Source organism: Cydia pomonella, chromosome 10, assembly GCF_033807575.1.
Source record: "Cydia pomonella isolate Wapato2018A chromosome 10, ilCydPomo1, whole genome shotgun sequence".
Classification (NCBI taxonomy): domain Eukaryota; kingdom Metazoa; phylum Arthropoda; class Insecta; order Lepidoptera; family Tortricidae; genus Cydia; species Cydia pomonella.
The window spans coordinates 20,627,545-20,641,564 of NC_084712.1; the positions used below are offsets into that span (position 1 = coordinate 20,627,545).

The 14,020-nt window shown below is 34.5% G+C and overlaps 1 protein-coding gene across 1 annotated transcript in view; it reads left to right on the forward strand.

The window, feature by feature from the left end:
* The window catches only part of LOC133522376 (uncharacterized), a 52,716-nt gene extending 39,209 nt beyond the window's left edge, over positions 1-13,507 (forward strand). The window contains exons 3-5 of the mRNA XM_061857697.1: positions 93-410; positions 5,345-5,459; positions 6,535-13,507. Coding sequence (XP_061713681.1) covers positions 93-410; positions 5,345-5,459; positions 6,535-6,672 — 571 coding nt within the window. The 3' untranslated portion in view covers positions 6,673-13,507. The remainder of the gene's footprint in view (positions 1-92; positions 411-5,344; positions 5,460-6,534) is intronic.
* Positions 13,508-14,020: the final 513 nt, after the last annotated feature.

Consider the following 14,020-nt stretch of genomic DNA (forward strand, 5'->3'; position numbering starts at 1 on the left):
ACAAATGTGACCCAACATTACAACTTTTTCTCATTAACTCTCCTTACCTAAGTACCTACTTCAACATTTTACAAATATCTATCTCTTTTCAGAAAACTCCACTCCGGAATCACATGCATCGATAACTACACACGCGCCTGCATGACCAGACACGAACAAACCGTCTTCCGCAAAATCTACTCCGGGATCAGCGATGGAATGAAAGAGCTCTGCACGCCCGGAGCTTACCAAGACGAGTACTTGAAACACGCGCGCTGCGTGAAGATATTTTGGGCTGATTATGAGCAATGTAGCCAGAAGTATGAAGTTACGCTCACACATCTGAATGATCATCAGAAGAATGAGCAGTATTCTACTGATCAGCGAGATATCAGCACCAGCCATGAGGATTATTTGAGGACAGTTTGCTGGTAAGTTGGTTATTTAGTATTTTTGACTTTTATCGTTGACGACCAATCATCCAGAATAACTATAGAAGTCAACAGCTTAAAAGTGATCTCACGATTGTGGTGTGGGCGATGCAACTGTACTGCGGGATTGCTTGATAACGCCAAATATTGTAGCACCACAATACTATCACAACTTTTAAAAATAGCGCGAAATGACGAATGATGATGAATGATGAAATGAATGATGAATGATGATGATGAACGATGATGATAATGTTCTTATTATTTTTCGTGACGTTCAAATCTCCGTGTGGGGTGCGGGGTATATTTTATGAAGAAGGGATAGCTGGCAGTTATTGTACGTCATGTTGAACAATGTTTGAAGTAAAAAATGTACAAAGAGTTTCGTCTTTATATATTGTGTCGCAAGAGTCAAATAGAAATGCAACGTGGTGGAGGTTCTTATAGGTAGTAGGTGTACTGGTGTAGGAACTGTCCTACAATGCATAAAAGTTGTACTTTAACAGACATTGGAAAACTAATTCAATTGTTTACGCATTTTCCTATTCCTGTTTCGGTTGTTTTTTTTGTCGACTATAGGTACTTTATAGTCGTATATGTCACCGCGGCCGGCAAATGTCCCACTTTATCGCTTGCCATAAGGACGAGATTTGCTTGTATCTTTATGCCTATGAATAACCTGTCAAGGCATCCTTATGGCAAGCGACAAAGTGGGACGTTTTGCCGGCCGTGGTCACATATGACAACTATGAAAAATGACCACAAAACAAATCTAGAAACCCGGGTTCTTATTATTTTTCGTTATAACCAGCATTCGCTTCGAAATGTATTTTTCCATTTTCCCATTGACCATTGTCATCATATTATAATGGGTGCCAATTCGACTTTTGTGAGTTTCATTAAAAATGTGTTACTAAGTGAGCTTATTGAGTTTTCATAAAAACGAGTCGAATTTTTTAGAAAGATAAAAGAAAGCAGAATCAACAATCACTTTTCTTAATATTTTTTTAAGTCTCCAAAAGTCTTTGATTCTCTCAATAATTGCGAATAAAAAAAGACAAGATATAAAATTAAACTTAACTGTTCGTAGTTATTATAAGAAGCTTAGAGTCTTTATGTTTAAAGCGTTTCCACCATGAATGCTTAATAACACCAAAAACTCTTGAGAAAATTGCCAGGTGGTATAAGCCTAAATAAGCATAAACTGTTTATTTTTGGACAAACTATGAGGTGGTGGGAGATATACTCAAATTCGATTCGAATGAATAATGTAGGCATTAAAAAAGAAACTAAATTTATGGTTAAAAAAAGGAAAAAAAGTGTCCGAAAATAATTGCCAGTTTTGTGACAATGTGAAAGCATAGGTACATTTTATATGAAACGTCACAAAACTAACACCTACAATTTGAATGAAAAATTCTCTTAAAAACGTTAAAAAAAACACATACCAATTTTTTTTCGAATGCTGTAAAACGTCATACAATTGTAATATTTGTAACACAAAAAAAAATTTTTTTGTAAAATATTCCAAGGTCTATTCTAAACCTGTTTCTGCTCAAATTATTTTATATCTCAATATTTCAGCAGCAAACTGTAAACATAATTAATAATTCCGTCAGCTTTCTCATTATCTAATCCAGATATCTTTAGATTGGCCTTAGAGAATTTGATTTTCACAAATTAAAGTGTCCAAAAACCAGATTCTGTTTTAGCAATTTGATGTGGGTTTGTTCTTATTCTGATACGACCTTGAATAAGCGTGCGGCGCAGCTCCAACACCAATCAACGTAAGTCGCTAATGCTGATTGGTCGTAACGAATTGAAATCAGCCGAAAAAATTGTTTAGTACGAGTTGAATTTATGCGACCTGTATACATCATAACATTTATTAATTTATTTAAACTTTATTGCACACATAAGAAAAATGTAGAAATGGCGAACTTAATGCCAAAAATAAACGGAGTTAAAGCTTTATATTTCTACTCTTTACTTATTGACATGTAAAAAAAAATTGTACTTATTATTTTTTAAGCTGAATCTTAGAAAAATCGTTAACGCCGTTAGTCGTCGGTTTTCCAGAACGTCCTTGATCCAATCGGGAGTCGTCTCATAAGGCATCTCGCTCATTTGCCCGCACTGATTGGTGCGTGTGACATGCCTGAAGATATGACTCAAATCGTTTATTTCAGACATAAGTCCATCGGGGTTAGCATCATTATTACTATGTACTTAAAATTAGAGTTAATATTATTTAAAACTAAATATTACAATAAAACTATGACCCGTTACATAAGTAACTCGCGCATGCAGACAAAGCCAGTGTCTCATTAGGGGGCTGTCCAATGTTTCTGAAACAACGCACAAGATTCTATAAGATTAAATAAGATTAAAACCCTTTCAAATTATTAAAAGAAAATCGGCTCCCGAGAAGTTATCAAGGGACTGAGTCCAAAGAGTCGGAGTCTTGAATATTGAATAGTCCTCGTTAGTATATTTTACGGGATCGAACAGTTCCTTAGAAGTAATTACGGGGCCGGGCGTGAATCTTTGCGAATGCTCTGGTAAAATTGGACTATTTTAGATGGTAAGGTTTTGCTGCACTCTTGTTACGTTTTCTCGAATTGTTAATTTATTATTAATGAACGTAGCTATTTTTTTTACCTCAGTCGGATAATATAATGAAAAAGCATGAGTGTTATAATATACTGAAAAAGCACGTGTGTTCTTCTTGGCGTTCTACCATCTATAACGGTGTCAAAACATTTGAAAATAACCGCCTCACTAGCCTAGACATAAAAGGCCAGTTACGGAAAGAGAGACCTAAGCCCTCCTACGTATACACGTTGAACGCAGCTGGGCAACTTTATTGGCATGCGTGCGTGAATTTGCAAAATCGAGCTTGATAAATCTTTATCGCTTACTATTCAACACACAAACCATCATTAGTGTTTTGCGATCCATAATATCTCTAATGACTCACAATCAATCAATTTTATCAGAGTTCCACTCCCATTATGTCCGATTTTTCCTCCATTGTGACCATTCAACTGTTTAAGGATTCTGCTTGAATTTATTCAGTATTAGGGCCTCAATCGATGTTAATGGCTTCGTTATCCGCGTTTACTTCAATTGAATCGTTAATTTGCCGATAATGTTTAAAATATTCGGTATGCAGAATATGCAGATATTATTACAGTGTTTTAGATTGTATATGTACTTTTACCAATGGCTTTTATACTTCGCTTATTTAGCGTAGTCTGCAAGCTTTGTTGATGGACTTTCCTATACTCGTAGCTGATATATATATATATATATATATATATATATATATATATATATATATAGAATTTTGTATCGATTCAGTTTTTGAATTATTTTTCAAAATGACCGAGTTATGGGGATTCACGAGGTCTACATATCAGCAGCATATCACAGAATGATAGGAGGATGGCAGCCAACCCTTTGCCAGTGTGTTTGCAGTCCAATAAAATAATTATTTTATTTTCATAAACCGCGTACTTTATATTCATAAACCGCGTGCGGTTTCTTTAGAATTTCGTCTCAATTCGTTAAATTACATGTAACTAATACATCTAAGTACCTACAGTCCGCATAAACTTATATTCCAACCTAAGATATTTTATTAAAACTTCTATAAACTATGTTTGCGATGAATTTTTCTCTATCGCAGCGCAACAGCGAAACTACAAACATACTTACAATGCAAACAAATATTGTTTCAGAACCCTTTTTCATTCGCCCGCCGTTGGTCAGTTCCTCCATTAAAAATATTCCTCTATCATAGGATTTACACATCGCTGCCTGCGTTGGCACAATGGAAAGATAAACAAAACTGCTACCTATTTTTTTCCGAGAAAAATGGCTATGAAAATTAATAGACTTTTTAAAAAGTTAGTGAGTGAAAGAGGCTTAAATAACGTTGAATAAAATATTAAAAAGAATTCCATTTGGCCATTTCAATAGCAGAAATAAAATATGAGTGCCCCACACCAAATCACCTAGCTAACGTCTCGTACCTATAGGGACCATGCAAGTTGGAGGGTCTGCCATCTTGTGGGCTATATTGGAAGCATAAACTTCACATATACACCTCGTGCCAAAAATCTGATAAATCCTATCTACAGTCTCTTATAAGCAACGCAAACATGGCAAAAGTAACTACCTATCAACTTTTGTTTTATTTAGGGCGATAATATGCTTCGGATTTTACCGGACGTGCAGTTTAAAAATGGTTTCTCTCTCTCTAGTTACGTAAAGAATTACAGAACTTCATTCTATATATTTCCCATTTCATTTAGATATTCAAGAGCGACGCCATTTTTCTCATCTTGTATTTGCGCGGAAACGATTTGCCTTTTCTCCCCTAATGCAAACTGCTTAGAAATGGATTTCGCTCCCGGCATTAGTGTTGTAAATATTGTATAAGACGCTATTAAAATGAAAAGGCTATTAAAGTTAAAGAAATTATCAGGTTAAGTGCTTAATTTAAGTCTAGTATGGCGCTACCATTCAATATCACTGCTAAATAGCAGCAAACTTAGGTGGACTCAACTGATCATGACCTTTCAGCTCGGACAGTCGATACTTACTAGATTTTAATAAGGCTATGCGTATGCTGAGACGCAGGCGACGCAGCTCCACGCAGCGCAGGACAGAGCAGATTTTGTAAAGTATAGAACATCGTTTAGCTATGCACGGTGCGGCGCAAGGACGTTCTATACTTTACGAAACCTGCGTCGCCTGCGGCTCAGCATACGCTTAGCCTGAGTCAATTAAAGTCAGGACGGCGAAGAAGAGTTTCGTTTATTGGCCCGCCATTTCCTGTTTACATAGTTTATTTCATGAGTGACTATCGCGTTAATCGAAGACAGTATCATCAGACTCGAGCTTTACCATGTATTTTTTTCTTCCAGTTCATTCCAGGAGTTCATGTCGTGCTCTGAAGAAACAGTACAGAGGACCTGCGGTGATGAAGCAGCCGTGTTCACCAGCAAGTTCCTTAAACAAATGGCTTCCAACATTATAAAGGTTTGTCTGACATATTCAGTCCCTGTCCATTTCCTCATTATAAAATGTATAGTCAAGTAAGTAAATACATTCATTTTTAACATTGTGTACGAGTAATTCAATATTCTAGATAATTTATACCTCAAATTAACCAAATTTATAGTTTCACAATCTGTAACTCCCGCGGGTTCAATATAGGCCTTGCCTTTGTCCTTCAGTATCAGTACACCTGCATGAAGTAAGATATTTTTGAACAAGTGTGATCAAAAGAAAGATAATCCATAGACAAACAACTTTTAAAACGAGTTAATCTTCTCCTCTTTCAAAACCGCCCTCTGTGTGCAGTTTCTAATTTGCATCTCATAATCGGATTAGGAATGCAAACGTGGTATATCCCTTTTTGAATTGCAAATATAAAAAATAACAGCCTCAAAACTAGAACAATGCAAGATGTAATCAATTTCTACATTCTAACGTGAGTTTAATACCTATCTACACTGTTACAAAAATTGTTTTTTTAAGGGTTCCGTACCTCAAAAGGTAAAAACGGAACCCTTATAGGATCACTTTGTTATCCGTCCGTCCGTTCGTCTGTCAAGACCCTTTATCTCGGGAACATGTGAAGTTATCGAATTGAAATTAAAACCATATCAAATTTTACGTAAAAAAGATACGGCCATTTACGTCGCAAAAAACGTATCATTCGACACTCTCAAGGGAATCAAATTTATAGGGTACTTCCCATTGACCTTATGAAATTTGGCAAGTAATATTTGTCTTAGGTACACTACAATTACAGGGAAAATTTCAAAACAATTTTGTAGAATATAAAAGAAATAAAAAAAATTCAAAGAATTTAAATCTGTACGGAACCCTCGGTGGGCGAGTCCGACTCTAACTTGTACGGTTTTTTAGCAAAGAAAGAGAGAAAAAAAGTTTCTATTAATCCATAGTATGCCGGAACGCGCACTCGCGTCGCGCTGCAAAAAACGATTGAAAAGTCTGGCGAAAGAGGTTAAACTCTAGTTATTTTTTCTTTATTCTTGTTATTCCTGAATTTATTTAGCTCATTTCTAATAATTTAATTTCTTTACAGAATTTCTGCTACGAATACCGGGATAAAGAATGCACCACCCCAGGAAAAGCCAGCGCAACGTTTCAAAACCTCCAACTAGTTCTCATCGCGCTTTCGGGGCACCTCGCGTTTTATCTCGGGAACCTAGTACCAACGTAAACTAACCTAAAATAGTTTTAGGAATTGAATTTTGAAATTAGAACATTCGTGCGTGTGTGAGTGCAATGAACTGTAAATAGTGAGCGAATGGTAGTGTTTTGTTAACTTAATTTTATGCATCACTTCGAGTAACTTAATTAATTTGCGCATGCAATGCGTCTTTTGCCTAGTTTTATAAGATATTGTTTACTACGGTCATATAAAGAATAACCCATATCGAAAATTATTTCAATAAATAAACATTTTGTCTGTTTTGTTAGATTTCAAGGCGAAGTACGCAAGGTAATCGTGAGGTATAGTAAGATATAGTCTATGTCAAAGATACGTGGACACTTGTGTATGTAGGCTTTTGGAACAAGGTGATAAATATACATTTACATAATCTTCGATGCTGGCTATACCAGTTTCCATGCTTTTAACTAAGATTTCGTTAATATTACAAAGATTGGAACCCGCCAATGGCACTTAAGAATGTAAAAATTTGACTTTGTAGATTTTTGTACTTTATCATGACTTATATTAAAACCATATCTTTAAATTTGTATGATAAAAGTCCAATGCCGGATTTAGAGGTCTGGAGGCCTCGGGCAATAAAGGAGTGGAGGCCCCCTGGCCCCAAATTTTTTCCAAATAAAATGGTAAATTTACCGAATTCTCTATTGTGGGGGGCCCCTCTTTTGTGGAGGCCCGAGGCAGTAGCCCCGGTTGCCCTCCCCTAAATCCGGCCCTGTAAAAGTCTTAGATGAAAGTCTTGATGAATGAATGCAAATCGTTCACTTTGTTGTCTACAGAAAAGATACTTTCCCGAAGATTTTTTACCTGTAAATATAGTCTGTTCATTACTCTTCACTATTTTTCTAGCATTCTAGCATCGCAATTTCATTTCTGACCTCATCCATGTTATTTTTTTGCAATACATATGACCATTGGCCGAGGTTTTCGACAGAGGGATAAGCTTTTAAAAACGACTCCGGTTTTTAAATCCTCCAAGACTATGATATTACATATATACTATCTCAAGATGGGTTTGTGCAAATATTCCCTTGAAACGCATAAGGGAAAAAGAGATTTTAGTTAGGATCAAGCATTAAATGCTATTTGCATGCAGCCAAACTAAACTATTTAGTTATAATAATGTTTTATTACTTATCTTATTAGGGCTAACACACACACAAATTGACTTTCTATGATTTACGAATAGGTATTTCCGAGAACATTTTTTGTGGCAAAGGTCACAGACATCTAGACCATGAATTCGTATGTGCGTGATGGCTCTAAATGATATTCATACAGTTGTGTTTAAAAATGCTCATGGGCCATTTTTTAAGGTGTACATTTCACTTTTTTAATTTGGATTTATTGTTCCGTTATAATTTTCGTATAACACTGATTTAAACTTTCACGATTTGTACACAATATTAACTAACACAAATGGGACTTAATCGCGTATTAAGTTTTAAATTTACCCCCGACGTTTCGAGGATGGCGTTGTCCCCGTGGTCTCGGAGAAGACTGGCTAAAGTTGACATCAACATCTTTTAGCCGCGCGAGTTTTTCGAACTACCCGCACTTGATCTTGTTTGTTGACTTGAACATTCTGCTCACTAGCGATGTTACTCTGTCGACACACAACAAACTAAAACTTAATACGCGATTAAGCCCCGTTTGTCTTAGTTGGGAGAATCAACTTTTTAGCATCACTCGTTGCCATGGTTACGATTAGTTGTCCAGAGGACAAAAGTTAATTGAAATACTGATTTTATGGTACTTAAATGTATCAAACTTGCGTTTTTGTGGTCGTTATAACCAATGTCCATAATGGGCCCCCTACTAAGCATGTTAATAGAACGGCATACAACGTCTCTTCAAACAAACTGTGCCACTGTTGTCCCTTGGACAACGGGACAGGATAACAAAACAAAAAAAGTTGATTCACCCAGTTAATAATCATTTTTGTATGCCTGTAACGGAATTTTGGAATATTTTTTCTATTAGAATCTGAAAAGCTCTTGGTTCTGAAGAGAAATAATTAAAAATCCCGACTTTTATAAATAAGGGTTCCGTTTTTTGCCATTTGGCTACGGTACCCTAAAAAGTGTATAGTTCGTTTTTAAGCATTAGAAAGATCGTAAGCGATCTTGTCGTGTATTTTTATTAAAAAACACTTGAAAAATAAGTCTGAGCTGAATATAACAATTATTAATCATATTCGATTATTTATATTTTTTTGTTTCCATACGTGATAAAAACTCATTTTTAAAAAGCGTTATTCAATAAAAAGATACGTCAAGATTGTTTACTAGAAGTACTAATGTTTAAAAAAAAGAACTACAGTGTACCTACCTTAATATAAACAAAATGACTCATAAGCATTTGAGAACCTACCTATAAGTATATTATGTGATGTTCTCAGTTTTTATTAGTCGGGAATTTCATAAAACCTAGCTTTAATGTTTCATTGTCCATTACAAAGTAATTTTAAGCTCATTAAAAGCGTTATGAAATTCAAAGTTAAATATCTATAATATTTTATGCCATGTTCGTTCGTGTTACTCGTAGGTATGTATTAGATCCGTTAAATTAAGCTCACACCTTCCTGTGATATATATAGATATCTAAGGAATAATTCATTTTATTTATAAGCATTGTTTTATGAAATCTTTGATATTTTTCACTAGATAATAATTTCACTTAGGGCTGTACATTAATCACGTCATACTGAGTTGGGTCAGTAAAATATCACCAAATATCACCATGGAGGAGGGGGATCAAAAACTCGCCAAAAAAGTATGACGTGATTAAAGGACAACCCCTTAGGTATATATACTTTTGCAAAGAAGAGAATGTCTTTAAGACTATTGCTAGATTTAGTTGTTATTGCAATTTATTAATAAGCACTACTTACTTTTTACGATGAATAGACATGACAAAGGATGAAATTCAAATAAATATGCAGCAAGTTGGGTAATAACTACGAAAAAAATGATATGTTTCATATGTGATTTTCTAAAAAAGTGCAAAATGTACTGCTCAAATCCACGCTTATATTCGATATGCATATATTCTAATACATATTAACAATGCATCATTTTAGTAGAACAGAAAAATACCTGTTTTCACAATTTTTCGCAGAAAACGTATACAATTTTACAATGTATTTTTTTCTGAAATTCCTAAAATAAATAACATTTTAGGTGCTACAAAATCTAGAAATTCATTTATTTCACAATATTTGTTTTACTATTTCTTACGTATATAATAGAAATTATTTCACTTGTAGGTAGGTATTAATATAATTATGTAATCACTTAAATTAAATCGAAATGTTAGTCATTTTGGTAAACACTACTTAGAAGGAGAGAGGTCACTGTCTCACACTGTCTTTAACTGTACTCATTGACATATATCTAGGGACGGGCCTTACGGGCACTAAAAATGGTGCTAGTTCAGTGGTGTCACTCACGAATTCGAGCCAATCGTGTAGTCTAACGCAACTAGTTGCGACCAATCGCGTGCGATGCTAACTCATCAACCAATTAGACTGGACGATTGGCTCGAATTCGTGTGCGTGCCACCCCTTGCTGTCCCATTTTTATTGTCCATGAGGCTATTCCTTAGATATATATATATTAATTAATTTTACACATGTCAATTTTTTTATATATGTCAATTACTGTATTTAATTGTATAAACGGTTAACTCCGAGTTAGCTAACCCTGGAACGCGCAAGTATCCATTAAAACTCCTTATCGCATTTAATGTTGACAAAGTTTGTTTAACAATGTTGAAATTTGAACTTTAATAGCTGTCAATAGAGTCCGCCATATATGGCTTCGTTTGCGGTAAGGTTAAAAACCTACTTAATTCCCAAAATGATATTAGAGTTTTACAGGAAACAGGAACCGTATTTTATTTTCATGGATACATTGTGAAATTGTGACAATGATTAATCATAACAGGCACTTTTGTTAAAAACAGCGATATCACCGGCGAGAGTCGATAGACGTGTTGTCATACAAAAGCACACATAAAAATTCAATACACACTAATGCAGCGGTTTCCACCCTGTATTGATATTCTAATATTGAAGTGTCCCCAGCAAGCTCGGTTCTCCATACAAACGTAGTTACGCTCTCAATTTCGTTCCCCGAATACTGTTAATGAAATTGGAACCGTTTTTAGTACATTTGCATTGTCTGGCATATCCAATTTTCGATACAATATTTTTGCCGTTTTCCATTTTTCTAATGAAATTAACTGGGCAGGTTGATGTTTGTCACAGACTACATAATATCGTAGCAGCTATTCTTTTTTTCTTCCCTTTTCTTCTATTGCTATTTAATTCTATTTTAGGTGCCCGCAATATTAACATTTTATGAATTTAAATTATTATTATTTTCTTTATTTCAGACTTTGTTGTCTACAGAGTTATTAGTATTACACGAACTTACAACAATGTTAGTAAGAATACAAAATGAGAATTAATATAATAATATTAAAATTAAACTTAGATAAATACTTAATCTAATAAAAAAAGATTTTTTAAGTGGTGTATCTATTTTGTGACGTATTATGTAATCTGCGTTCCTGGAAGAGACTACACGATGCACTTCGAATTATTTTTCATAAATATTAAATATTGAAAGCAAAGCTTTTAAAATTTACCGGCTCACAATTTTGAACTAACACTAAACTTTGAATTTTGTCATAATACACTAAGGTTTCTTTTACATTGTCATTTTGTCTCATATATCAGATGACAGCTGATACTTTCCTTACTATTTCCAGTTTATTTAGTCAGCTATTGGGTTACCACTGGTGACAGCTAGGATTATTTTCATCTGTTACCACTTGTTCTTACAGAAAAGCCAGTCTTGAAATCTACAAATTCACTCGTGGTAACGCAGTTGTTACCAATGGTAACAGATGAGAAAAAATGTTACCACAACGTTTTTGCCACTGGCTGAGCGGCCAGCCAATCGTGTTGTTAGAAAATATTTGAAGATTCATCCCATCTAAATACTAGTCGTGTCTCCAAAGATAATAATCATGCTATATCTGTTTTCAGTTGGTTTGTTATTGCTAGGGTTGCCATACGTCCCGTACTTACGGGACTGTCACCGTTTTAAGTATCGCGTCCCGTATCTATCCCCGTCCCGTTTTTATCCCGTATATCAGATCCTGCTGCAGAATACGCAGAATACTCATATAAATGGTCACAATCATCTGTGTTTAAGCACCTTGTTTCCTCACCTATGTGAGTTAAAGGTATGGGAATACGTATTTGCACCCCCTTCCCCCGTAACTCCGATATTACTCCATTGTCCCGTATCAGATCCGAATAATTATGGCAACCCTATTGCAACAGACATAATGTACTTATACTGAGAGATAATATAATTATACCATATGTACTATCCAAAGTGAGAGACGAGTGTTTAGGTCCTACTAAAATTTTGCTATGGAACCTAACCTCAAAACAAAAAAAAATGTTTCATACATTTTGGCGAATTATATATCGATGTTTGGAATTGGATCCAATAGTAAAACTTGTTCAGTACGACTTACGTACTTACTTCTCTGACTCTGGCTTGATATAACAAAATCACAGTGTACTACTAAGAAGTCATTATTTGTTTAATTTTCGTCAAAATTAAGTACTCGTATTATATAAAAAAAATATTTTAATTTGAGAACACGGTAGGGTTTTCACGAAGGATCGGAAATGTATGGGAAAATCCGTGGACCGGATCCAGATCCGGATAATTTCATACATTTTGGATCCAGATTGCAAACCCTTTACATCAGTAACAAAAGCACTGCTTAGGTGTTTTAAGTATACATATCCATAAATATAAATATATTCAACTATATCAACATATCATACCAGTGTAAATATTCAAGTCATAGTATAAATGCGTAGCATGTCGTACAACTATGTTCGCCCTATCTGACTTTGCCATGCGAAATTAAATTTAAATCCAAAGGTATTAAAGTTTAAATTTGCATTCGTGTCAGGTTGTCGAACATAGTCAAGTACATACCGGATGGCTATGATCGTGGGGCTTTAAATCTAATGATAGATTTTATTCCTCATACTGAACTAAGGTTAAGGTAAGTTAAGGTTAAGTATGGCTGGCCTTCATACTGGTATGAAAGGGCCCTGGGCCTCTTTGCACATTAATTAGTGTTTATTTCGAGTTCATTCATTTGCCACTAAACCAAAGTCCAATAGAAAAAGCAAATAAACAAATATGACAGCTTTTGTTGGCATTTGACATCTAACCTAAAATTTGTATAGAAGTTGATTTTACTGAAATTTTATTAACTTACATTTTAACAAAAAAATTATACAAATAAAATATTAAAGTATATAAATTGTTGATAAGATCATGATTGTCGCCGAAATATATGAAATTATCCGGATCTGGATCCGGATCCGCGGATCTTTCCATACAGTTCAGATCCGTCGTGCAAACCCTAACCGCAGCCACACTTACCCGTAATACGGGATTCCGTATTGACCTTACTTCGATCTACAACTTCTTTAGATTATTAAATCCTATAGGTATTAGAAAATAAAACTTGATCAAAAGTTTTAGATTAAAGGGTAAAGTTAATATTGATTTTATTTTATATTTAAATCCCCAAGATCAGGCACTCTGTATAAAATGTAAGATTTGTAACTAGTTGCCAGTAGCAAGTTATTCGTTAACGAAAATAATTGTAATTAATTTAGTAAATCCGTATCCATTAGATGATAATTGAAAAGACTTTAGTCTGTTAGAATCTTGATGTATGTGAAAGAAATAAAATGTGCGTATCAAGTAAATAATTTTGTTTATATTTCATTACCTCTTTTCCTTCCTAGCTCTAACGTCTTACGGTTCAATATCCAATACTAGTACAAATTACCTCCAATGAAAATTTAATCTTAATTAAATGTAATAGAGTTGCTTTTGTTTTGTATTGTTCGACTTTAAAACAATAGTAGATTTTTAACCAAGGGATGAAAGGTACCCGTGTCCGTCGATGTAGTTTGGCGCTCGAGCACAGGGAGGGCGTCAATAATCCGAGACTAAAATGGTGCCTTCGTTAAATAGTACCTTCGTTAGTAGTTCGAATACGAGGAAAGTTAAATCCATGTGCATTATAAAAAAAACACTGCTGAGTATAAACTTCAGTAGTATTTCTTGAGGGTACTTTCAATTAACAATTTAAGTAAAAATATCGTTATTTATGGAATGGGAAGTTTTTTATCATATTGGATTTTAATTGCATTAAACTAAACCAAATTTTAAAACCAAAATTTGAATTTTAAGAAAAAACCTACTTAGATAGTAATTAT